This window comes from Stegodyphus dumicola, chromosome X2 (assembly GCF_044657685.1).
Source record: "Stegodyphus dumicola isolate Sdum_Otavi_A_Nest chromosome X2, ASM4465768v1".
Taxonomy (NCBI): domain Eukaryota; kingdom Metazoa; phylum Arthropoda; class Arachnida; order Araneae; family Eresidae; genus Stegodyphus; species Stegodyphus dumicola.
The window spans coordinates 107,511,993-107,539,549 of record NC_140781.1 but is presented as its reverse complement, the minus strand read 5'-3'; the positions used below and the strand labels follow the sequence as shown (position 1 = coordinate 107,539,549).

Below are 27,557 nucleotides of genomic sequence, written 5' to 3'. Positions count from 1 at the left end.
ATAAAAAAAAGGGAAGAAATATTAAGAAAGAAATATTTTCTTTCTAATTTATTATGTAAAGAAATATTTTTCCAAAAGTAACTGCAAAATAAATTGCGGGAAAACAGTTTTAATGTAAGCATGGGAAAAAAAAAAAAAAAAAAAAAAAACTTAGTTTGCTATTAGATTGTAATGCAAATTAATCATATTATAAATTTAAATGATTAAATTTATTTCTAAAAGGATTTGAAGTAAGCTTAATTCATTTACTTTTATCTATTTGCCATTGCTTTTGTGGTATCCCATATCACTCTTTATTTCTAAGATCTAAATTCCTGAGTTAAGTTTCCCCTTAAAAAACGGAATTTTCCTTCACATAACACAGCAGCATATTCCGCTGCGTGTTGGTCATAATACTGTTTTGTGCAATTTTTTTCGAACAACAAATGCAGCGTGTGAGTTAGTGAAATAATGGGAGAATATTCCTAGAACTTCAGCCAGCGCGCGCTAAATTTCGTCACTCGTCTGTACTGCGATTGGTCTAAAGCTCCTTGAAGCCTTGTCCCCTTTCAGTAAAGTTAAATGGACCCACCCGCCCACCAACTGAGGACCACAGAATGGCTTTCTCCGATAAGTTGTTGATAGCTGTCCATACCGGTTTCTTTGAGTCAATATTGTTCGCTTAAGTTGTAGACAGATCCAGTGATCATAGAATAGGCGTCCAGCATTCCATACCTAGAAAAACATAAATCCTAAGTCAAAAGAAAGTTTCATCTGAAATTTTAATATACAGATTTTTAACATTAAATATAGTTGATATATTAATAAATCAGTCTTTTTAAGGAGTTTACTTTCCTTTTTAACAAAAATATGTCACTGTTTTTTCATTATTAAAAAATATGCAATAAAACGTTAAAACAAACACACACACACACACAAAAAAAAAAAAACATTACAGCTACCCTTTTTTTATTAAATTGTAGTAATTATAGTAAATAGGTGATTCTAAAATTTATTTAATATTTTGTATTATTTAATATCTATACTTCACTATAATTATAGTATAGATAGCTTTTTGTTATTATTATTTGAATAATAATGAAACATTCTTGCAGTAATTTGAAATGACTATAATATTATACTTATTATCATATATTTCTTACCTTTTCACCATTAATGGAAAATTTATTTTTTCGGTTAATGAAGACAAAACAAAAATTAATATCACCACACTCGCAACATCTGTGGTTTCATTTGTATGTAACCCAAAATAATTCTTGGTAAGCTAGGTAGAATCACATTTGTGATTGCACTCCAGTTCTTTTACAGCTTTTCGAAAGAATTAACATCTACTGTATGTGGAAATAGCGAACAAAACAGAAAGAAATTGGAAAAATTACCTGTGGACAACTTGTATTCATAGCATTCTAAAATGAGCTTTTAGTAAAATTTGACCGCAAATAAAACAGTAGTAATGAAAGAATGTTTTTTCACGAAGTGGGTCCAATACTTTCACAGCAGGGTTATTTCATGTATTCTGCAGAGAGACTGTTGCATGGTTTGTTGTAACTGCTGTATACAAATGCCTGGCTCAGAATTCCACAGCAGTAATTAGCACAAATTTCATGGTTGATGGTATAATATGGAGGTACCAAAAATTAGTATTATCACAGTAACTGCAAGATGGCTTATATTTCTAAAACTCAGTTAACACATTTCATGCAGAAAGGAAATATTATCCAGTTTCATACTTAAATCAAGGTCACTGAAATGTGGTAAAAACAATCTGCTTAAGAAAACAGAAGCCTCTGTAGAGGACTTTCTATGGAAAACTGGCTTTCATTACCATTATACATGGGCAAAACCAATGTCATGTAATTTAATAATCTATTAGTACAGTAAATACATTTAATTTCTTTGTATTTATTTATGTCATGCTGCTTTTCGTGTAATTTAGTATGATAACCTTATAAGTTTATTTAATTCTGATCATGGTCTACGGAAGTAAGGTAAGTCATCAAGTTATTAATAGTTATGTGAAAGTCTGCAATAACTTTTCATATCATAGGAGATTTATGAATGTGTATATAACTTACATGTGTAGTTATTATGCAAGATCTATAGAAAGTATCCAAAATTACCATGACATTAATCACACTGTACGAACAGGCAAGACATTATACATTAGGAGAAAATTAACTAATATTTTGGGGGATGAAATACTATTTTATACATGGGAACTGTTTAAACAGCTGAGAAAAATTCATGGTTTTTCTCCCTACAGTTACAGAATATATATATATATATATATTGTTTCATAAGAATAAAAAGTAAAGTTAAATTTAAATAATTCTGATGTGCCATTGCTGCAAAGAATGAAATTTGAATTTAACAAATATTCTCTATTCATATAAAGTTAATTTAAATTATGAAATTTTAATTGCATACATATCAAAGATTAATTATTGCTGCAAACTAATTTACTATATCACTGAAATTCTGAGAGCATATGTAAATTAAATGCACGTATCTAAAACCATGAAAAAATATATAATATTCCAAAAAACTAATTCCAAATATATACATATATATATACATCTCAAAGACAGGCATATGCATAATTTCTGTTAGAAAAACAATTTCTCCGAGATTACGTTTTAGAGTAATTAAAACAATAAATTAATGGTGATATTATTATTACTGAATTCCAAAATTCGCAGTAATTAACGATTTCGATCATTACTACGAAAAAAAAACGGGATGAAAAAGAAAGAATCCTGATACAATAACATTAAAAATTTGTGTGTTTACGTATAAAAATATATAATATTCTCAAATAGGTCATTTAAGCATAGTCTATGATTCGGAAACATTTCCAGAAGTATTTCAGTTTTCATAATCTGAAGTAAAAACAAACCTGCTTTTGCATAGAATATCCATTGGCAGTTGCCTTCAGAAAAGGTTTCAATTCATTGAAGCAAACCGATTTAATCTGAATCAACTGATGAATTCACGCTCCACCATTTCAAAAGCATTACGACTGTCTCTTAAATGCCAAGGGATTCGATCAGCATTTCTCCGATTTCTTAAACGTCTGAGCAAAATCACTTCAGCCATCTTGTTTACAGTCGCTGTTATAAGAGTTTACGGCAGGTCAGGAGTAGCCGCAAAATTCCTCTATGGTAGTGACGTATTTTCAGTAGGCGTGTCCGAAAAGCGTTGCACTTGAATTCGGTTTTGCAATGCAAGTGCGATTACCATGACAAGCGTTGCACTTGAATTCGCCCCAGAGTCGAATTCAAGTGCAACGCTTTACCGCTCTGGTAACTGATGACGTCAAAATTGCAATGGGGAGCTGGTTTGCTGTCGTGCCAGGACGGTTATTCTACGAGAGTCGACAGCAAGTTGTGGGCCGCCAGATGTCGCTGCTAGTAAAAAACAGGTCTGCCCGAAATCCTATATTCTCTGAGTACGGAAGTTGTCGAAAGCGCGTGAAAAAGTGTTGCCGCGCCGTCAATCAGGGTTGTGCAGTTGACGTACTAAGTAGACAATGGCTTTGTATGTGTTTTCGCTGCTGATTTTTTCATATTTAAACGAAGAATACGGTCGTAGATCTCTGAATCGGTGGCGAATTTATAGAAAATATAATGATGCTTTTGCTCTGCCAAAAGATGTTTTCATTGCGTATTTCAGATTGCCAAAATTTATAGTTATTTTAATTTGCGATGAACTGAGAGAGTATTTGGAGCCACATTCAGAAAACAAGAACGCAATTTCTACTGAAAGAAAAGTTATACTATTCCAGAAATTATAGATATAAATTGTAATTGTATGCTTTAAAAATGTAGAAGATGATAAGTTTATCAAGCACACAAACTTTCTTTATTTAACACACATCCGATAAGCTTCTACTCGATTTATGTACAGCAAGAATTACGTTTACTTTAAAATCTAACAGTTGAATACCTTACCAATAATACTGTGAACACAAAAAGGAATGTCGTTCATTATTACGCAAAATTCACACTACTGTAAAATAAAAATTTTAAAAAAAATTATAAAACTATAAAATAGCTTTATAATATCTTTTTCAGTAGCTGTACTACTACTAATGTGATACTTTCAAAAATAAGTTTTAGCTCAGAGGGGCTATTAATTATTAATTTCGTTTTGCCATTTTGTGGCGTTTCACTTTTCAAATCGTTGCCACCAAGTATTATCGCACTCTATTATATTTAAAGAAATTAAATAATGAGGAATCTGCAGAATGTATGAATGTTTCTCGCACAGTGATAAAACAACGCTACCTAGTGCCATGAAATTCTGAATAACGTAATCCTCCATCCTAATATAGGCATCTGGAGGCCCAAATTTGGAACTGAGAATTTGTTTTATTATCTATTTCATATTTTGTAAAGCATTTATGAGTTTTTGATTAAGAAACCCAACAATTTCAAAGCGAGCAATAGCAACATTGTACAGAAAAAAACATTTTCATCTCTAGCGCGGGAGATTATGTATCGGAAATTCTAAACATATGCTTTTTTTTTTTAATTATATGATATTGCTGTTGAATTGAATTTTATGGTTTAAGTGCGGAAAACATGATATTTAATAAATAAAGATAACACGCAAAACGTTAAATAATGGCCCTTTGGAAGTAATATAAAATCTGAAGGCTTTCAGATTTATTTATTATTATTATTATTTTGTGTGTAATTTTATTACGTTTTAAAACTGGTTTCTAAGTGAGGACTTTCTAAGGGAAACTGGCTCGTATACAAGTTACACATGTGGAAAGCCACAAAAACGCCGGCTAGCTCGTTCCCGGGATTCAAACCTCGGACCAAACTACCTGCGTTCAGCTACACTACCGCTCGGCAGCTGGTGGGCTTGTTAGTAGAATTATACTGTATTATTATTGTATTATGCTATAAAGTAACAATGCTATAAGACTAAGGGTTTATTCATGGAATAGTACTTTTGTAACCTATTATAGTATTAAAAAATCATTGTTTCTTTGCAAATTTAACAACAAAAAAAAACTGTTTATAGCATTCTCATTTTTATATTGTAAAAGAGATATTGATTATTATTAGTTTTCTATTTAAAATGTATCGAAACGCTTGTTTGACAAGGACTTCAACTGCAAGAGACCTACACTGATTATTTTTACTTTAGTACTTACACTGTGAAAATATTACTATATTTTAATTATTTTCACAGAATAAAATCTTTTGAGAAGGAAGAATATTTAAACTGAGCAGTTTTTATATATATATAAAATTCAAGTAACAGCAATGTAATATTAAAAAAAAAAGGTGTTAGTAATTGTGTGACAAAAATTGCAAAACGAATTAATCACACATACAGGATAGATTAGTTTAATTTTGGTTATATATTTTATATTGAAAAAATATTTTCTTTCATGTTAATTATAGAATAAATTATTTAAAATAAACCATTTTGATGCGTGTGTGATAGTTGAATGCAGCAGCAATCGGCCATACTGTAATAGCGAATGAATTTTATTTCTTTTCCTGAAAGAAATAATTTTCATAGTAAAAGAAAATAAAAAAAAGGGAAGAAATATTAAGAAAGAAATATTTTCTTCCTAATTTATTATGTAAAGAAATATTTTTCCAATAGTAACTGTAAAATAAATTGCGGGAAAACAGTTTTAATGTAAGCATGGGAAAAAAAAAAAAAAAAACTTAGTTTGCTATTAGATTGTAATGCAAATTAATCATATTATAAATTTAAATGATTAAAATTTATTTCTAAAAGGATTTGAAGTAAGCTTAATTCATTTACTTTTATCTATTTGCCATTGCTTTTGTGGTATCCCATATCACTCTTTATTTCTAAGATCTAAATTCCTGAGTTAAGTTTCCCCTTACAAAACGGAATTTTCCTTCACATAACACAGCAGCATATTCCGCTGCGTGTTGGTCATAATACTGTTTTGTGCAATTTTTTTCGAACAACAAATGCAGCGTGTGAGTTAGTGAAATAATGGGAGAATATTCCTAGAACTTCAGCCAGCGCGCGCTAAATTTCGTCACTCGTCTGTACTGCGATTGGTCTAAAGCTCCTTGAAGCCTTGTCCCCTTTCAGTAAAGTTAAATGGACCCACCCGCCCACCAACTGAGGACCACAGAATGGCTTTCTCCGATAAGTTGTTGATAGCTGTCCATACCGGTTTCTTTGAGTCAATATTGTTCGCTTAAGTTGTAGACAGATCCAATGATCATAGAATAGGCGTCCAGCATTCCATACCTAGAAAAACATAAATCCTAAGTCAAAAGAAAGTTTCATCTGAAATTTTAACATACAGATTTTTAACATTAAACATAGTTGATATATTAATAAATCAGTCTTTTTAAGGAGTTTACTTTCCTTTTTAACAAAAATATGTCACTGTTTTTTCATTATTAAAAAATATGCAATAAAACGTTAAAACAAACACACACACACACACACAAAAAAAAAAAAATTACAGCTACCCTTTTTTTATTAAATTGTAGTAATTATAGTAAATAGGTGATTCTAAAATTTATTTAATATTTTGTATTATTTAATATCTATACTTCACTATAATTATAGTATAGATAGCTTTTTGTTATTATTATTTGAATAATAATGAAACATTCTTGCAGTAATTTGAAATGACTATAATATTATACTTATTATCATATATTTCTTACCTTTTCACCATTAATGGAAAATTTATTTTTTCGGTTAATGAAGACAAAACAGAAATTAATATCACCACACTCGCAACATCTGTGGTTTCATTTGTATGTAACCCAAAATAATTCTTGGTAAGCTAGGTAGAATCACATTTGTGATTGCACTCCAGTTCTTTTACAGCTTTTCGAAAGAATTAACATCTACTGTATGTGGAAATAGCGAACAAAACAGTAAGAAATTGGAACAATTACCTGTGGACAACTTGTATTCATAGTATTCTAAAATGAGCTTTTAGTAAAATTTGACCGCAAATAAAACAGTAGTAATGAAAGAATATTTTTTCACGAAGTGGGTCCAATACTTTAACAGCAGGGTTATTTCATGTATTCTGCAGAGAGACTGTTGTATGGTTTGTTGTAACTGCTGTATACAAATGTCTGGCTCAGAATTCCACAGCAGTAATTAGCACAAATTTCATGGTTGATGGTATAATATGGAGGTACCAAAAATTAGTATTATCACAGTAACTGCAAGATGGCTTATATTTCTAAAACTCAGTTAACACATTTCATGCAGAAAGAAAATATTATCCAGTTTCATACTTAAATCAAGGTCACTGAAATGTGGTAAAAGCAATCTGCTTAAGAAAACAGATGCCTCTGTAGAGGACTTTCTATGGAAAACTGGCTTTCATTACCATTATACATGGGCAAAACCAATGTCATGTAATTTAATAATCTATTAGTACAGTAAATACATTTAATTTCTTTGTATTTATTTATGTCATGCTGCTTTTCGTGTAATTTAGTATGATAACCTTATAAGTTTATTTAATTCTGATCATGGTCTACGGAAGTAAGGTAAGTCATCAAGTTATTAATAGTTATGTGAAAGTCTGCAATAACTTTTCATATCATAGGAGATTTATGAATGTGTATATAACTTACATGTGTAGTTATTATGCAAGATCTATAGAAAGTATCCAAAATTACCATGACATTAATCACACTGTACGAACAGGCAAGACATTATACATTAGGAGAAAATTAACTAATATTTTGGGGGATGAAATACTATTTTATACATGGGAACTGTTTAAACAGCTGAGAAAAATTCATGGTTTTTCCCCCTACAGTTACAGAATATATATATATATATTGTTTCATAAGAATAAAAAGTAAAGTTAAATTTAAATAATTCTGATGTGCCATTGCTGCAAAGAATGAAATTTGAATTTAACAAATATTCTCTATTCATATAAAGTTAATTTAAATTATGAAATTTTAATTGCATACATATCAAAGATTAATTATTGCTGCAAACTAATTTACTATATCACTGAAATTCTGAGAGCATATGTAAATTAAATGCACGTATCTAAAACCATGAAAAAATATATAATATTCCAAAAAACTAATCCCAAATATATACATATATATATATATATCTCAAAGACAGGCATATGCATAATTTCTGTTAGAAAAACAATTTCTCCGAGATTACGTTTTAGAGTAATTAAAACAATAAATTAATGGTGATATTATTAATGAATTCCAAAATTCGCAGTAATTAACGATTTCGATCATTACTACGAAAAAAAACGGGATGAAAAAGAAAGAATCCTGATACAACAACATTGAAAATTTGTGTGTTTACGTATAAAAATATCTAATATTCTCAAATAGGTCATTTAAGCATAGTCTATGATTCGGAAACATTTTCAGAAGTATTTCAGTTTTCATAATCTGAAGTAAAAACAAACCTGCTTTTGCAGAGAATATCCATTGGCAGTTGCCTTCAGAAAAGGTTTCAATTCATTGAAGCAAACCGATTTAATCTGAATCAACTGATGAATTCACGCTCCACCATTTCAAAAGCATTACGACTGTCTCTTAAATGCCAAGGGATTCGATCAGCATTTCTCCGATTTCTTAAAAGTCTGAGCAAAATCACCTCACCCATCTTGTTTACAGTCGCTGTTAAGAGTTTGCGGCAGGTCAGGAGTAGCCGCAAATTCTTCTATGGTAGTGACGTATTTTCAGTAGGCGTGTCCGAAAAGCGTTGCACTTGAATTCGGTTTTGAATGCAAGTGCGATTACCATGACAAGCGTTGCACTTGAATTCGCCCCTTAATTCAATTACTAGTTTCTTAATGTTAACATCAATGAAATTTAGAATACAAATGAAAGTGAAGAGAAACACACCTGTGTAATATTAAAATTAGTCAAAAAAGCAACTTTGGTTTTGAGTTTCATTCAAAATCTATGCCACAGTAAGACTCTTTTTTTTTTCTTAATAATTTTAGAATGTCTTTGAATATCTGCAATGCAAATACTGCACAGAGGTCAAAATCTGCATTATTTAAACTTTTATTGTTTAAGATTTCCTAAAAACAGTTATTTAATAATTTTAAAAAATTCTTCAGTATGTAAAATTTAATTTCTTTAAGTAATATTTTTACTTTAATCTCTTTAAGTAATATTTTTACTCCAATGTCGTGGAAACAGATATAGAAATTTTAGATCACGGCGGTGTATTAATATACTAATTACATCTTTGATAGGGGATACTAAATTATTTTTTGGCCCAGTACAGCCGATAGAAATATTTTGAAAATTTTTCACTGAAATAGTACATGATCTGAAGCTATCTACTATATAAATAATTAAAAAATAAGGTGTATACTCTGAATTACCTTTAAATTAGAATAAATAGTTGTAATGCGTACAATTCAGAATAGCGCATGTCTAGATGAAAGCAGGAATTAAAATCGAGATCAAATAGCTGGTGTTTATGTGTGAAAAAAAAAGGTGAGATAGCTTAAAATTTCCATGCTTTCCTTCTAATTAAAATATTTTTACTAATAAGAAATCAACAATTTCTGACTACTATGGATTAATCGTTTTTAAACTTTGCAGAATTCGTTTTTGGTACTTTTCCGATCTTTGTAAACATCGCAAAGTGTAGCAGAATTGTAGCGCCGTCTCGCGGTCAGTACGAATATCACGCAGGCAACCGAAAACCACACTGGCAGGCCTTGCACAGACTAAGAACATGTTCCCAAAAAGTACTATATTCTTTTTTTTTAGCTATGATTCAACTGATTATTTTAAATTTCTGTTTAGCTTGCATAACCTAATGTAAAACATAAATTACTGTAAAGAGTACAAAATTCTTCTGGAAGCTATTGCAGCTTAATCAAAACACGCATAATTTGTTAAGTAGCTTAATACGATAAAAGTAAGAATAATTTTCAACTTCGCTTCGGTAAAATGCCCTAAATTTGGGTTTGTTTTATTTTTTCCTGTACGATGTTAATGATAGTACTCATTGAAATAACATACTAATCTTTGACATTGTTAGACAGAAAAGAACTGCGCATGCGTTGTCGTATGTTTCTGTCCTATTTTCAACCTAACAGCTGAACAAAACTTCTAACGGGACAAGTAGTGTGGATTTGTGACTTAAATTGATCCCGAGTTGTGCAATAAGAAAAATAGGGCAATCGAAGAGTTGCATGTTGTTGCAAAAATTTTTTTAGTGCAGGTATCGACTCAACTCGACTGATTAGTTTAGAAATTCAGCCATACCAAATGTCTGCGAGATCATATCTAATACCATATGCTGATCGGCCAAGATTCAGATCATGTTTACTTTGTAAAAGAAGTTGACATATAATTCGTTATGTTTCTTTGGACTATGATATAAAATATAATTATATATGATGGTATATAAAACAATTTAATTGTTTCAGTGTTCCTGTGTTGCTATCTGAATGACAGCTGTCAAGTAAGTTCCTAACTTTTTTTCCTCTCTATCCTTTCCTGCTGTGTTTGTAAACTTTGGCCGTCTTTCAGATGATCTAAAAATAGAGAAAGAACTTGAAAACACTAACTGTTTTTCTTACCCATCTCTTTTGCGCAACTTTTTAGAATTACTTTTAATTCTCTGTTTTGATGTTCTCTTGTTAAGAGATTATATTAAGATGATCGACCCGTTGTATAATTTTGTATCCTTTCGACAAAGTTTGAAAATTAATGATTTTAAGCTACTACAATAGTTTTTTTTTTTTTTTTTTTTTTTTTTTTTTACGTGCAGTGATGTAAATTTTTCCAAACCAGCAAATTCTTTCCAACATTGTATATAATTGGTGTCTTTAAATAAGAAAATATGATGCAATCGGGGAGTACCTTTTGTTTTAGGTAGCTCGTTGTGAACTAAAAAGGTGAATAATATTTTCAAGACTTTTAGAGTTCTTATTATAAAATTTTATGCAGTTAATTAATATTGGATGACTTGGGAAAATTTCCATAAAGTTTAATTGGATTGAATCCTGATATTAGGAACAATGCCATGCAGTGCTATCAATGTTGTATAATGCTGCATAAATATCATGATGAAAATGTACCAGTTTGTAGCGATAACTCAATGAATTAAATATAATTAAATAAAATGGTATTTAAGTATTTCAGTTAATTTGATGTAAGTTATTGCTCCAGAGTAGCATTCTAAATGTATTGGATATTATTAGTTATACACTTGTTTTTAAAAAAATCTTTTCATTTTGTTTGTCTCTTTTAATCGTAGTTGGCAACGGTCTTTATTAGCTGTTCAGGTTGATTAGACTCGTCTGTGGATTTTGTGTTTCTTTTTAAATTTATGTGAACTGGTGATGTACATATTGTATTTCCTCATATATTTTTCCCTCTAACTTTTTAACACCAAGTTAAAAAAGTTTTAAAATATTTGCATAATTTTCCCCTTCTTCAGTGCATTTAGAGCTCCCATTAATTGTAAAATGGATTCGTCCACATAGTGATCATTTTCGTCTCCTAACAAAGACGAACCCTCAGAAACTATGTGCAAAGGTCACGTCAAATCTTTTTCATCTGACTGTTGAACTTTATACCAGCCTAGTGCAAGAACCGGATCATCACAGTGAAGCAAACATGAAATAACATTCAGCTTATGATATTGTTGAATCAACTGCACTTTTACCTTCTCTATTTATTTATGGATGATCTGAGGCCTAAGGAGTAGCAGAGACAACAGTAGGAACAGGTGAGATTTAAGTTACAGGAAAGTAGAAATAAAGATATACAGTCAAAAGTTGTTAATCCAGACACCCATAATCCGGAATGATCTATAATTCGGACCTCAAAGCTACAAACTTTCTGCACATGCGTCAATGCATAATTTGTTCACGCATGCGCATGGGCGTTTACACATGCGCGTAATACTTTTACGCATGCGCATATGACGTTTACGCATGCGTGTTTAATGTATAACGGACGGTATAAGCGAAGCTAAAATTATCTAATTATCTATTTCAGTTAATGTTGCAGATTGCATTGTTCCTTAATCTTCGAATTGGATCTGGCTTATTATTTTTTGCAGACTGTTAGAGCAATTTTATAAAAGTAAGCTTGAACTTTCAATTATGTCAAATAGAATTTCCAATATATATTTACTAATATGTAAAGGATCTACAAAGCGAAAGTATGTTTCGATGTCCATCAAACAAAAAGTAGAATTGCTGCAAAAAAATGGATAAAGGCATATCCTTTGTTTCTGTAACGTTCCGAAATCTGTTTATCAATTTCATGCTGCTGTGCTAGGGGGAGGGACGTCGTGGCGCGCAATGAACTGGAAGTTGATCTGTCGGCACTGTCCTTATCTTCAAGGCAGATGTTTTTATTTTATTCAGCTTATAATTCCTTACTAAATGTAGTATTTCATCTCGATGTATTCTGTCTATGCTATGATTTTAATCAAATTCCTCGTCATTATGAATATCACGAGTACACATCAAATAGTTTTCTGGTTGCAATTTTCTAATTTCGACTATGCGTAATGTATGCTTTACGCATGCGCGTGTTGGAAAGAAATGTTTAATAAAGTAAACAAAAAAAATATAAGGCCTTTTTTTTTTTTTTTTTTTTTTTTATTTTTTATTTTGATACCCTTTAGATCATAATTGCTCGTTATTTCATATTTTTAATTTTATAATTTCTGCATGCCATCTTACCAGATTTAAACTGATGATTTATAATTCGGAATCCCCGAAGTCCCGACGAGTCCGGATTAAAGACTTTTGACTGTATTATTAAATGCTGTAATGTTAATATTACTATGTATTGTAATTGGAATGTATGTTCCTTTTAAAGAAATAATATTGTGGGTAAAAATATATTTACGGGTACCCCTTGGCAATTTTTGGCAGTACATGGATACCGAGTTTGAGCATTTCTTTGACTTCTTACTTTGTTTACTTTTTTTGTAAAAATCGCCCAAAATAACAAGACAAAGAATTGCATAAACTCGGTATCCATGTACACATCGACCTATTTTCGTTTAAAAAAAATCAGAGAATTGTACAAACTTGCGATTGCACACTCCCTTGACTTTATCCATGTACACATTGACCTATTTTCACTTGAAAAAACATCAGTGAATTGTACAAACTAGGCATTGTACACTCCCATTGTACACATCGAACTATATTCACTTAAAAAGTGAAAGGAGCAGCCAACAAAAAAAATATATATATAATCTCAATAAACTACATTTTAAATCAAACAATGAAATAGCATAAAAAAAGGAAATTCATCTTTGCACAACACAAAGGTAATATCCTTATTTACTAGTTAACATGTCTTCAGTCGAACAAAATTCCTTAACAGCATCTAAAAACCTCTGAAAATTATCTGAACTAGAATCTGTATACTGGCGTAGCCACATTAATTCACAAAAAAAGAGTAAAAAATATCCTCCATAGTGCCGTTCCAACGTTCGACCATATGCATTTTCTTCCTACAAACAGGACACTTAATAATGGCTACTAAGTAAACCTTCATTTACACAGCAGTCAAGTAATGCACTTTTCCCCTTTCCTTCCAAATCGTACAGAAACTTCAATTTAATCTTACCACATTCAGCTATTTTACCATCTAAACCACAAAACAAGCAATATACTTCCTAACCAACACACACACAAGCCCTTACGAATTTACTGCAATCATACAACTGATTACGTCATAATAGGTGTTCCGTAACATACAATGGAAGCGCTTCCACAAAGGATCCGTTAGATGTAAACATTGCCAAAAATGGCGATAATAGTTCAAAGCTGATAACTCGGTGAATTTGCTTGTCAGAGGTATCAACCTGGTTTCTACAAGCACTTAGAGATTGTGTTCTCGTCTGTTTAGGGCTACATTTTGCTGCTGGCTAGAGGTGCATCACTACCAGATGGAGGTGGTGAAAATATGGCAGGGGTGAATGATAATTGATAGCAAAGCTGTTTAGAATAGTATAGCTGGGGTCTTATGTAAATCTTAAAAGACTTTAAACACGCAGAACCATAGGGTGCACGACTCGTAAAACATTATGATTAAGCATAATGAGTAAAGCATTTATAAGTCATTTCAGATACAACATTTTGAGAAGTATTTCATTTGCCTTTTTCGGTTGATCTTTACAATATGGTAACTGGTAGTTTGGCGACATTTTGGAGGCGATAAAGACTTTGGTAATAATGTGAGCAGTACTCAGTTCCGATTACGCATTATTTTGTGTGAGGGAAATGAGAGATCATGGGATGTGTCATGTGATATTAATGGACAAATTACGGCTCTTTAATCGGAAAAGGGGGGAAATCGGGAAAAAATCTGGAAATTTTGTATTTGGCTTTATTCTGTGTTGTGTGAAACAGTGTTCGTGAATTTTTGGATTCCATGGCCGTACCTAAAGTGAATTTGAAATGGGTATTTATGTATGTATTAATTTAATGTATGTGCTCATTTATATTTTAAGTAGTGTTTTTGAATTTAATTATATTTTAATTAAATGATAGTTATTTTGTGAATTTTATGTTTGTAGGAATTTGGTATATGTTTCAGTTGAAGTAAACGTGCATGGAAATAATTTAAATATCTGACACTAAGTATTTGTAATGGTTGCGGTATGAATTCGTTGGTGACGTGTATAATGTAATAGATGATTTAGAGGTAAAAGTTTTTGGATATTTTATTTATTTTATATGTGGAAATGTTCATATTTGGAAAGGGTAAATACTTTTTCGCAATCAGGTAATTTCATATATGTTCTTTTTACCGGGTTTAAAGTTTGAGAAAATTGTCATGTATTTTCGTGAAATTTTTCTAATCTATGAGAAAAAAGCAGCGTACATGGATATAGTGAAGAGTGTGCGCAATGCCATTTTTGTGCAATTCTGGGATGTTTTTTTAAGTAAAAATAAGTCGGCGTGTACATGGTTTAGTGATATTTTAATTAAATGATAGTTATTTTGTGAATTTTATGTTTGTAGGAATTTGGTACACGTTTAAGTTGAAGTAAACGTGCATGGAAATAATTTAAATTTTTGATACTAAGTATTTGTAATGCTTGCGGTATGAATTCGTTGGTGACGTGTATAATGTAATAGATGATTTAGAGGTAAAAGTTTTTGGATATTTTATTTATTTTATATGTGGAAATGTTCATATTTGGAAAGGGTAAATACTTTTTCGCGATCAGGTAATTTCATATATGTTCTTTTTACCGGGTTTAAAGATTGAGAAAATTGTCATGTATTTTCGTGAAATTTTTCTAATTTATGAGAAAAAAGCAGTGTACATGGATATAGTGAAGAGTGTGCGCAATGCCATTTTTGTGCAATACTGGGATGTTTTTTTAAGTAAAAATAAGTCGGCGTGTACATGGTTTATGTGTATGTGTTATTTTGAAAAACGCGTAAGGAGTATGGTATTGTGCACTTTTTCCCAATTTTGCAGTGAATATTTGTCATGATTAAGCAGTTTTGTTAGATAAAATTTCTAGCATAAGTGTAATTCGGCTAGTAGATTGTTGGAAGAAGTGTTCAGTAGATAAAAAGAAAAGAAACATGTCTTTACTTCGTGAAGACAAAATGGCGGCAGGGAAAAAAAATAGAGGGTTGCTGTAGGAGAGTTGGTCGCCAAATTTTCGCCAAAAAAACGCCAAGTTACCATAATGTAAAGATCAACCCCTTTTTCATACATATGGCTGCATCATTGAGAAGAAAATATGATGAAGTGGGCCGCAATAATGCATTTCAAATTATTAGATTTTTATTTTTATTACTGTTATTTTTACCTAAAATAATAAGAATTAAATTAGTTTTTATATACTTAAAAATTTGATATATTTTTAATGCATTTTAACAATTACTTTTCAGAGGATGCTAGGTGTTTATATGCATTAGAGATGATTAGAATAAAATAAAAAGTATTATTGGTTCTCTGAGATGACAAAATAGTTTTATGTGTTCCCAGGGGCATCAAAGTTAATAAACCACTGCTTTGAGTAATTAAAGTTTAAATGACTCTTGAAAGGTAAAATGTAGAATGTTCTTATAGTTTATTTACAATGCTACTATAAAGGGTTTGAATATTATTGAAGATTCTAGGCATTGTCAAATTTATTATGAAAAAGACAGTTGTTTCAAAATAAAATGTTTTAAGGTATCAGCAAGTAAATTAAAAAAAAAAACTTTGAAAAATTGCTTGTGTAAAATGAATGTTTTAAATGTATTATTTAGTAATGAATCCATTAATCTATTATATGTACAGTAGTACTAATTATTAAACATGATTTTGAGGATATTGATAAGCAAAGCACTTAAATGAAAAAGATACTTTTACATATACTAAAAATATTAGTATTCTGTATGAATGACAGAGAATATATGTAATGAATAATACCATGGCCAAATACCTACATAAACAAAAAAAAAAAAAAAAGTATTCTCTACCTCGACACTTCAAAAAGTAATCCTTCTATGCAGTACATAGTTAATTTCTGATTACATGATATTGCAAGCATTTTCTTCAGGTTTTTCTTACAAGTGATCAAGACCATTAAATACTAGTAGTTTAATCTGGGTTCAGATCATGGTTAAAGGGCTGGCTACATCATTGATTTTTGTGGTTTTCCTCATATGTAATGCAAATGCAAGCCAGTTTTCATTAGAAAGTTGTTCATAAAGGTATCCTTCTTCAGGTCGATAGCCGGTATGCTTTGCGATATTCAAATAACCTAATCTTTCCTTCGAATTCTACATTGACATATTTTATATCTGTTGTAAGCAGGTCAAGCAATACAATTGCTGAATACTGATAGTTTGACCCAAGTTTAAATCTTCAGTATTCAATATCTTGAGCCATCACACTGTCATGCCCACTAAAGTTATTATTGCTTCGCATAACGACAATCTCACTTGACCATGTTATCCACTTTGTCAAAACTAATATATTAGTTACAGCCTCTTTAAAGACTCTCACTATAACAGAGATTTAAAATGATCTTTCTTAGAATACAAATAGGTTTGTGAATGTCTGGCAACAATTCATGAATTTTCACGCAAAGCATTTATGAGTCATTTCAGATACAACATTTTGAGAAGTATTTCATTTGCCTTTTCCATATATATGGCTGCATCATTCAGAAGAAAATTATGTTGCCATGTTTAATTTCATCAGGCCTGATGAAAAGGCTAGAATACTGGAATTGCTAGTTTTTTCCCACATCTGTTATAAGCAGAAATAATTTCAATGTATCCTGGAACTGAAATTATCCTAGGGTATATATTAATTTGTCAACAGCATTGGTTACTAATTCAGAAGTCAAACAATATTTCATAAATGTAAATGAAAATATTGCTTTTTCCATTCTCACTTTGGATATTCTAAATTGCACTAATGTATACAGCATTGAATTGTGTCCATTTTAAGGTAAATCTGCAGAAGATCCTTTCTTTCAAGTTTCCAAACATCTTTTCAGAGTAGGACTTTCTTCTTCCCAAAGTGAAATGTGTGTCAATATAAGTCATTTGAACTGATTAAGGCATGGCATCTAGTCATCACTTTGGCATTCATGCTTGTTTCATTATTTTATGGTGGCAATTATTTTGCTATTTACTTTTTAAGTGTTTTTAATGTGTTATTAAAAATATTTGTTATATATACATTTACAAAACATTAAATTTAACAGAGATGTAAAAGTGAAGCAGCAATTATGATTCCATTTCTCAACTTTGTTTATGTAAGGGAATAATAATAAATTCAACAGAGATTTAAGCAAAGACCTTTATTTCCATTCTTGTAATTGCTTATTGTAAATTCTTATTGATCCGAGCCAAAATTTTTGATTGTGTTAGCATCAAACTGGATGTTTCTACATATGAATAAAAGACAAGGATTGTTTTCCTGTAGCATACCAGCATAGGTTTCTGAAAGGGGGGGAAAAGTCCTTTACAGGACCATACTAATTTACTAAAAAGAGATATGAAGTATGCTAAGCATAAGTATTTCTATATACACATTAAGTATATGCTTTATCATGATTAACCAATTAATATTATGTCTTTTCCTGCTAACTTTAATTTATACACATTTAATATGTTTCTTTAAATTTATATGCTTTAAATGTCATGGTTAACCTGTTTATTTTACTTCTATATGCTAAGTATCTTATAACTTGACTGTGCACCACTAAAATCATGGCTTCCATATGCTAAATATCTTGCAACCTAACTATACATTGCTAAAATCCTGCCCGATTAGTTGTTGGCAAGCTTGGCAAGTAAATACGCACTGCTGCCAATGGATCCTTTGTGAAAGAAAACCCCATTCCGGTAAAGTGTAGAATCGCCCACTTATTTGTTTGACGCTTAGGAATATCAGCGGTGAGTAAAACGCATACATGAACTTGTAAAAACAGAAGGCAAAAGTTCTCTTTTGCAGTCGCGCAGAGATGATATTCTTAATGCGCAAAGAGGAGAGCTCGAAGCGCCGAAGAAATGTGGGAGGGAGGATAGCCCCACAACTTTTTAAGTGAAAATAGGTCGATATGTACATGGATAAAGTTGATGGAGTGCGCAGTACCATTTTTGTGCAATTCTAGGATTTTTTTTTAAAGTGAAAATAGGCCAATGTGTACATGGATACTGAGTATGTGCAATTCTTAAAAACGCGCCAAGCAGTGGGTGATTCTGCACTCCCCCCCATTCAACTACTCAGGCTAACATAAATGAAACAACAATTTCACGATAATACCAGGGGTACATTTCTCTCTACTCTAAGCATATTGTGATCATTACCAGTGGTTTACTCTATAACTACTTTTGATTTGTTATGTTCTTATTATAACTGCATCCTTCGAAAATTAAATTATTCACATAATTTCCCCTTTTCTATTTTTGGACCATAAAATTAGTAAAAAAAAAGGAGGGATATGGTGCTTCATAATCTTGAGTAATTTTAAAAGTTGTATTGTTTCTCTGTTGATTAGTACTAACTGTCGGGTATGTCAAATAATATAACAAATCATTTGAGCCACAATAAAATAGTACTTCTTTTTGCTTTTTTGATTTTTTTTAATCGAATGGCGAACACTTTCTTTTTTTCAGCATTGGCCACTGCGAAGTGGTGGCTATTTTATTGTGGAGGCATCTAACAGGTGGCCACTTTTACTTCCTGTGAGGGGACAGACAATCTACTATCAAGCCATCTCCCGGAATTCGAACCCCGGCCCTTCGGTATTGCATTCGGCTTCCCTAACCACTATACTGTCTATTCGGCACTTTTTCAATTATATTGAATCAATCATCTGTCAATAAAATATTTTATATTTTACCAAAAATTTGATTTTGTTTGACTCAGCTGTTATTCCTGTATTTTGAACCAACTTCACTTTAAGACAATTTTTATCTTCCTGCTTATTGTAAATAAGTCCTGTGCACAGATCCGAGTAGGTCATTATTTTCAGTAGAAGTCATTATGTGCCATATTAGGCATGAAAAAATTTGTCATCCACAGGATTTCCCAGTTTCTGACCAAATTACATATGATTTATATTTTTATTAATATAATAGCAATCCACATCATAAATATATAAATTGTGTTTCATATAGTGGTATATAATATGTTTAGGAAAAGTTAAGCTTTTTCTGAGTTAAATGAAAATAAAAAAATTATTTTTTCATTTGATCTGCAGTTCTGTAACTACAAGCTTATTCAGTCTTTTATAAATTAACATAAAAACAGTTGCCTTCTAAACTCCCTTGATATCTCAAAACTGAATCTTTCTTTGAAAAGAATCACAGGCTTAATAGATATATTTAGTTGCTTTAAATGTGGATTAAATTCATTGGAAAATATTATATAGTAATATTTTTTCATCTTCATTACATATCTTCTGCTTCGTATTCTTCAGTATACAGTTCATACATTTTTTAACATTTAGGTCTTGATTTAAATATTTTTGGCTTCGACTGTGAACTCATGTTTATCAACTAGTGAAGAGTCCATGAGTATAATCAGTAGGGTGCAAGTGGTGCACTTGCACCCCCTAAACATCTTAATTCTTACTTTTCCTTTTTTTTAATATTAACCAGCACAATATAATGAAAAGTTTACTAATTTTCTTATTAGTTTGTTTAGCTATTTCTTTCTCTGTGCAAAAGCTCCTAGTTGTACATTTTAGTCTTATTCTAATTTAAAATATCTCACAGTTTGTCATGCGAGTAACTAATAGCCAGCTGGTCATCAGGTTTCAAGGTATTAAGTATTTGGTTATTATTCCTAATTAATATAATAGTTCTGTAATTTATAATTATATTTAAAATTTAATAGTTGTAATTTTCCATTTGACATCATTGTCTATTAGTCTTCATAGACAAATGAGCATTATTTGCTAATTCCCTTCAGCCTAAATAGAGACCTTTGAAAAAAAGAAGTGATGATGTCATTTGAAAGCCTCAAATTTCTTTCTTAGGCTAGTGAGAAGGGGCAAAGAAATTATTTACAATCTCCCACCTTTTACCAATTCCAGTCATTGTGGTATTTTGATTATAGAGTTTAGCAAAGCAGTTAGTGTTGTTAATAAACCAAACATTGTAAAATATGGGCAATAAAAATGCATTGATTGATGTTGACGAGGATCACACCTTTGAGCAGTTGAAGGTGGCAGGCAGGGTGAACTCTACGCATTTTCCCACCCATTGCGATCTCTGCCATTCCTAAATTCTGCTGACCAGCATCTTCCTAAATTATAAACAGTTTGTTGCTCTTAAATTTTACTGCAGTGTACCTCTCCTAAATCCTGAAAAGGTACTTTCGCATTATCCACAAAGTGCTCCCATAAAATCACCGAACATTGGCGATTAGTTTCGCCAACCTAAAATATGAAAAATAGCATCAATTTCTAAAAATTAGCAGTGCATTAAACAGCAACACATTAATGAATTTAAAAAGGCTGATTAAACAAAAAATTACATAAAACAAACGTCCATAACGAAACACTGAACATTTCATAAAACAGTAACAAATTAACTAAACTAAAAAGCAATAAATATCCATAATAAGACACTTATCTTTCTGTTTCCTTGTCCCATGTACAGAGCAGCATTTTTTTAACTTAAGAAAAAGGATCACTGAATTGCAGAATTCTCTTAATCGCAGAGCAGCTTGGCACGGCTATCCATTCTCACATTGACCTATCGTAGATTTTTTTTAAAAAACTAAGATAATTGTAGTATTCTCGGCATTGCAGAGCAACTCAGCACTGATCTCCTTGTACACGTCGACCTGCTTTATATTTAAAACAATTAGAGAATTGCATTTATTTGGTAAAAAAACAATTATCGCAGTCAGAAACCGCAAATAAACCCTCCAGTTTCATAATGGCAGGCAACCATTAGTGGGCTGCCAACTAAAGTATATTTTTGCTGTAGCCTTGGTTGCCTACTTTGGCGACATACTGCTTTGCCTAGTGATTCTTCTCTTCACTGGGCAGATAATTCTAAAGTAACTCTAAAAATTCTGCCATCCCTAATTTTAGAGCTTGGTGCTCCTCTAAATTCTAAAATTTTTTGTCGCCTCTAAATTTTGACTCTTGATGATGGCATACCAGTTGTTCTGCTCTGGCACTTTACCTATGGGGAGTTAGTATTTTTCTATCTTACCTAAACAATAAGTTAACTCCTAGTGTTGCCATGTCTAATTGCCATCTTACTATATTTAAACCTGACAATCAAAAATCCAGTTTGTGTGTTGGACTTTGTACTGTGTGAAAATAATGCTCTTTATTTCTGTTTTTCAGTTGTCAGCAGTCAGTCAGTCTAAAACTAGCTTAGTAAAATGATTCAATACAGTTTAGTATGACTACTTATTTTTGTGTTATAAATGATACAGTGATTATAAGAAAATATTTTAGAGATAATTTTTTTTTTTTCCTAATTAACTATCCCCTTTGCGACGGCATGTTGCTGAACTAAAAATCCTCTGCAGACGGGTGTGTCATATATGCATCAGTCCCAAATACCGCTAGTAGCCGAGTGATGCATTGGCATAACACACCATCTCCAAGGTTAATTCCACTAAGTGGCATGCCGTCTGGTAAGAGGATTAGTAGCTGATGCATGTATGATACACCCGTCCTGAAGAGGTTAACCAAGGCTGGCATAATGTGAGTCTTTTGGGTAAGGCATCTTAGCGCTGCTGCATAGAGTTACTCAGAACAAATGTCAGTTATTGTTTGGAAAGCCCATTTAAGAGAGTTTGATGCCCTCAAACAGTATTTTTTCAGGGGCTCCTGATGCTCATTTTCCTTATTTTTAGTGATAAAAAAAAGCACTGCATTGAAACAAAGTTACCTAAACTTGGATTGTGGGCTTAGGCCATAGAGCAGTCTGAAAATACATGCATATATCTTAGGCCAATGGGCTTTATAATAAATCAATACTGTACTTAAGTGAGATATGGCAGAACTTACTAATTTTAGCATAAATTGAGATGATTTATGTAGTCAAAGATGTTCTTAAAAAATGTATATAGAGTAAAAAAAAATGTATATATAGAGTGTTTATTTTATTTAATTTATGCACATATTACTAACTTTGCTAACTGTAAATAAGAAAGCTGAGAGCAGCAAGGTTATTTAATGTTTTCCCTCTTTTGGTTCTCTCTCTTTTTTTAGCCCAGAAGGGCTATTAATTTCGTTTTGCATTTTGTGTAGATTCACTCTAAATGTCGGTTCACTTTTCAAATTGTTGCCACTAAATATTAGAGCCCTGTATTATATTTAAAGAAATTAAATAATAAAGAATCTGCATAAATGTATGTGTGTTTCTCGCATTGTGATAAAACAACAGTACTTAGAACCATCAAATTTTGAATAACGTACATTTCCACCTGAATATGGGCATCTGGAAGCCCGAATTTGGAATTTGTTTTATTATCTTTTTCATATTTTGTAAAATTTTAACGAATTTCAAACTCGATGATTTCAAAGCGAACAACTGCAACACTGTACAGAAAAGGAAAAAAAAAAAAAAACATTTTTATCTCCAGCGCGCAAGACTGTGTATCAGAAATTCTAAAGATATGCTCATTTTAAAATTATTTTGCAATGTTGCTGTTGAACTGAATTTTATGGTTTGAGTGCAAAGAATATGATATTTAATAAATAAAGGTAATACACAAAATGTTAAAAAAATGCCTCTTTGGGCGTAATGTAAAATCTGAATGCTTTCAGATTTATATATATATTTGTTTGTGTGTGTCTATGTATGTATTACAGCAACTGAACATTTGATTTCATTTATTTATTTATTTTTGAAACAGATGGATGTTAGAAGAATTTTTTTTCCCCATCTTTACCTCCCAAAAAATGTTTGAAAAATCTCAATTAAAAAAACTTGTAAAAAAACCTTTACCATGCAGAGCAAAGAAAAATTACCTGCAGAAAAAAAGTTTATCCTTTTTGATTCCACACCAGCATTGAAAAGTAGCAAACTTCTTAGTGATGCTATAAACATTCACAAGCTCATTGGCAATTAATTTTCTCCGAGCTAATGTGCAAAAGGCAGCAGCCATTTTTAAAATGGCAGTGCTCAAAGAATTCCATACAAGAGCAATCAATCGGTGACATTTAGAAGCAAGAAACAATCATAAAACACTTTATCATCTAGAAAATCCCCCCTTTTTTTTTTTTTTTTTCTTTTTTGTGCTGGGTTTCTCCCTATGTGCACAGTGAACTGTTTTCGATTAAAAAACATCAGAGGATTGCACAAACTCTGCATCCATGCAACTTCAGCCTTCCACCATGGCCAGAATAAATGCATACCTGGGTTGCCAGGTAGACAGGTAACTCCTTTGGCGATACACTGCTGTGCCTCATGAATAATTTCTTGCGACATTTTTGGGGGGCTACGAATAATAAGAGTATACCAAAAGTTTTACTTTATAATAATTTAAATGAATTAAAAAAAAATCTTAATTTAATCAAAATTGAAATTTTAACTTGTAGTTCTGTACGTGATTGAAACTTTTCTGTCGGAAATCTTTTGCTTTATCTTTTATGAATTCTTTTTGGTCTTCTCTTGCAAATTCTTTTTCTGTATTAAATTTTATTTACCTGTTATTTCATTTTGAGATCTGATTTGATTATCTGAATGTGTATAACGATTATAAATCAAACTTTGTATGAAAAATTTTAATCTATAATTTTTTAAGAAACTGAATTACTTTCTTGCTATTTTTCAGCATATAAAAACATTTATACAAATCCAGATGATAATATTAAAAAACTCCAATTAAGGCAATTTATGAGTAGTATGTATTTTCAATATAATCATGAAATTTCATAATATATATTTTATTTCTGATTGATAAGTTCAATTGGTACTTTCTTACTTTCTGTACGCACATAAAAAAGCCATAACAAAGTACTGAGGAGGTAGTCTATCATATTGCAGAAAAAATATTTATGTGGCAACCCATGTATGCATATAGTGCACATATTTCTGAGTGCATGTGGATTTGCACTTTCGAAATTCAGTTATCGTATTTCTTATTATTTGTTGTTGCTTATGCTCACTTGTCTGACGTAGTCAGCCCACGAAATCCCTCGTGGCAAGGAGCGCTAGATTACGCCTGCCATTGGCAACAACCTTGAGTACCATTCAGGTGACAGTACAATTTAACTCAGTTCCGCCCCTAATTTTGATGGAGAGCACACGAGGACTTTTAGCTGACCGCATATTTAGAGTGCTGCCGTGCCACACCGACATTATACACTTACAAACATCCATGCCTTCTTTGGAATTCAAACCTGGGCCCTTCAGCACAGCAGTCAATGACGCGAACCACTGTACCAGTTGGGTGGCTTCTTATTAGTGTTTCTTTTTTGCTTTGAGTACATTGAAGTGTCAACTGTTGTGGCGGATGTGCAATGTGCAATTCATTGACTGACTTTTAGTGAAAACAGATATGGTTGTGTTATATTGTGTAGGACAGAAGAAAAGAAAGGAAAAAAAAAAAAAAATTGTGGAAGGATCTCTTGGGGGGAAAAAAAGCATTTTGTTTATTAGCTCAAAGGGCTATTAATTTCATTTTGCCATTTTGCGTTGGTTTACTATAAAAGTCTGAATCACTTTTCAAATTGTTGTCTCCAAATATTAGAGCCTTGCATTATATTTGAAGAAATTAAATAATGAAGGATCTGCACGAATGTATATATGTTTTTCGCATTGTAAAAAAGCAATGGCATATAAAGACATCAAATTTTGAGTAACATAGTCCTCCGCTTGAGTATGGGCATCTGGAATTCCAAATTTGTAATCTGTACTATTATCTATTTCATATTTTGTAAAACTGTAACAAATTTTTTGGTAACAAACTCAATGATTTCAAAGCATGCCATTAACATCGTTTGCATCTTCAAGCACGGATATTTTATGTGCGAGGTTTCTTCCTTTGTGATGTTGCTGTTGAATTGAATTTTATGGTTTTAAGTATAAAGAACATCATATTTAATAAATAAAGGTAACATACAAAATGTTTAAAAAAAAAAAAAAAACATTGGGCATAATATAAAATCTGAAAGCTTTCAGATTTTTTATTTTTGTTTTTAATTAGTTTTTCATTTTTAATGAGTGGGAATAAAATAATTGACATTGGATGCATCATTTAAATAGATGTAAAGATATCTAAATAAATGTTTTTCTCTAGAGTCATCAGTGAGTTCGCAAGTGCTCTCCAAAATTGGCAATGATTTCGCAATGGCCATTTTGAAATGATGCATTTTAATATTTTTTTTTTTTTTTTTTTTTTTTTCCAAATGCTCTGGTGTAAGACAGCTTATATAATGCTTTAGCTCTAACCAGTAGAAATTAAATTAAAATTTAAACCTATTCATTCTGAGTGAGGACTTTATCTTGGAAACATTGCATTTTGCTTCCTGCTTTTCTTGCTAACTAACCTGCTGCTTTGTCTGTCATCAAAATTATAACACAGGAGCAGACATGCCTTTTGTGCCAAGTATTTGTGCCTGCAAATGTCAACAATGAAAAGGAATATTTAATTTGACCATGACTGCAACTACTTCTGTCTGCCTCTACATCACAACTATACCATTTTTTAAAGTATTACACATATATATGTAATATAAATGAAAAACGTTTAGTCATATTCAGTAAATTTTAAAATTCACCTAATTTTAAAGTTTATCTTTACTATATATTTATATATTGCTTACCACTGGTAGCCACAGATAGCCGCTCTCCATAGCTACCCACATGTATGTAATAGTTTAGGTAGAAGATGATATGAATTCACTTTTTAGTCATTGCCAAGATGTTTTAGAGAGATGTAGCTTGTACCCAAATAAAATACGTAATAGGTGGATGGCAATCACAGTTACTTGTAATTTCAGATAGATGAGACATTTCACTAAAGAAGGCATGAATTATTTTACAGTTGGAGCTGAGATGGTGATGGCGTTACAATGTATAATGACATAGTTGTAATCAAATGGGGCCATGCTGACAATTAAACACATTTTATTTCTTGAACAAGAACAATTATTTAGGAACCACTCAGCACCATGTCTGCAATCTGCACCCCACAATTTTTTATAAAACTCAATTGCGTTTTTAGAATGATAGATGAAAACTGAAGAGCGGTGAACAAATGCTTGCTATGCAACAGAAGGTAGGAAAAAGAGAGTGCATATTGAGTAGCTGAAGTATGTATAAGCTATGAATCCTTTGTTTGCATTCTTAACAGCGATTGGCCAAGAGTTTACAGCATTGCGGATTACAGCAGAAGAAATGATGCATTCCAGAGAGGGCTTTAAGGGGCAGTATTTAAATTAAAATTAGGAATGAAAAGGTCTGTTTTTTCAATTAAGTTAGTAAGTTTGTTTGTCTTTCATATTTCATATGTTACATGTATGTTTATACAGTAGTGTCTCCTTTGTTCGACATAAATGGTCAACCAAAATGTCAATAGGGAAGTGTTAAGAAAAAGAACTATTAAACATCAAACCCTGTGATAATTTTAACACTGTGAGCCTAATTATCATGTTTTACAGCAGAAATATTAATAAAACAGCTTCCACTTACAACACAAAAATTTATTTGAAGTTATATAAATGCTGTTTCTGGTACTGAAATCCGACAAGGTGTATTTGGCATTCATTACTTACCTTACAAGTTGATAACTCACCATTCCAAGTATAATCACCAAGGAGGTGCTTCATATAGTCTGAGCAAACTGTAGAAGAAAAGGTCTGTATGCTTTGTGAATATAGGGTAGAGGATCCTCGAGATACATACTTGACCAGCATATCGGAAGCAATTTTGGGTGATTGATTAATTCTGTCACAAGCTGACAAGATCTTTCTAGTACTAGCATCCCATCAAGAAGAGAAATGTTGTAATCCAATGTGATTGTCTTACTTCCTTAAAATGCTTAAAACGAGCTGCTTCCTGTAATAATGCCTCAGGCTTTTGATCATGCCTTGGTACATAGGTTACAACATTATTGAAACATTTCTTAATC

The 27,557-nt window shown here is 31.5% G+C and overlaps 1 protein-coding gene across 3 annotated transcripts in view; it reads left to right on the top strand.

Moving 5' to 3' along the window:
- The first annotated feature begins 9,690 nt into the window (after positions 1-9,690).
- LOC118191579 (GTP-binding protein 2) overlaps positions 9,691-27,557 on the top strand; it is a 107,920-nt gene continuing 90,053 nt past the window's right edge. The window contains exons 1-3 of one of the 3 annotated variants that reach the window (XM_085810121.1): positions 9,691-9,739; positions 10,427-10,461; positions 11,489-11,733. Coding sequence is in view for 1 of the 3 variants with exons in the window: in XM_085810119.1 (XP_085666245.1) it covers positions 10,448-10,461 (14 nt within the window). In the remaining 2 variants the exon portion in view is untranslated. Of the gene's footprint in view, positions 9,740-10,426; positions 10,462-11,442; positions 11,734-27,557 lie in introns of all 3 variants that reach the window. The other 2 variants (XM_085810120.1, XM_085810119.1) reach the window with 2 other exon arrangements.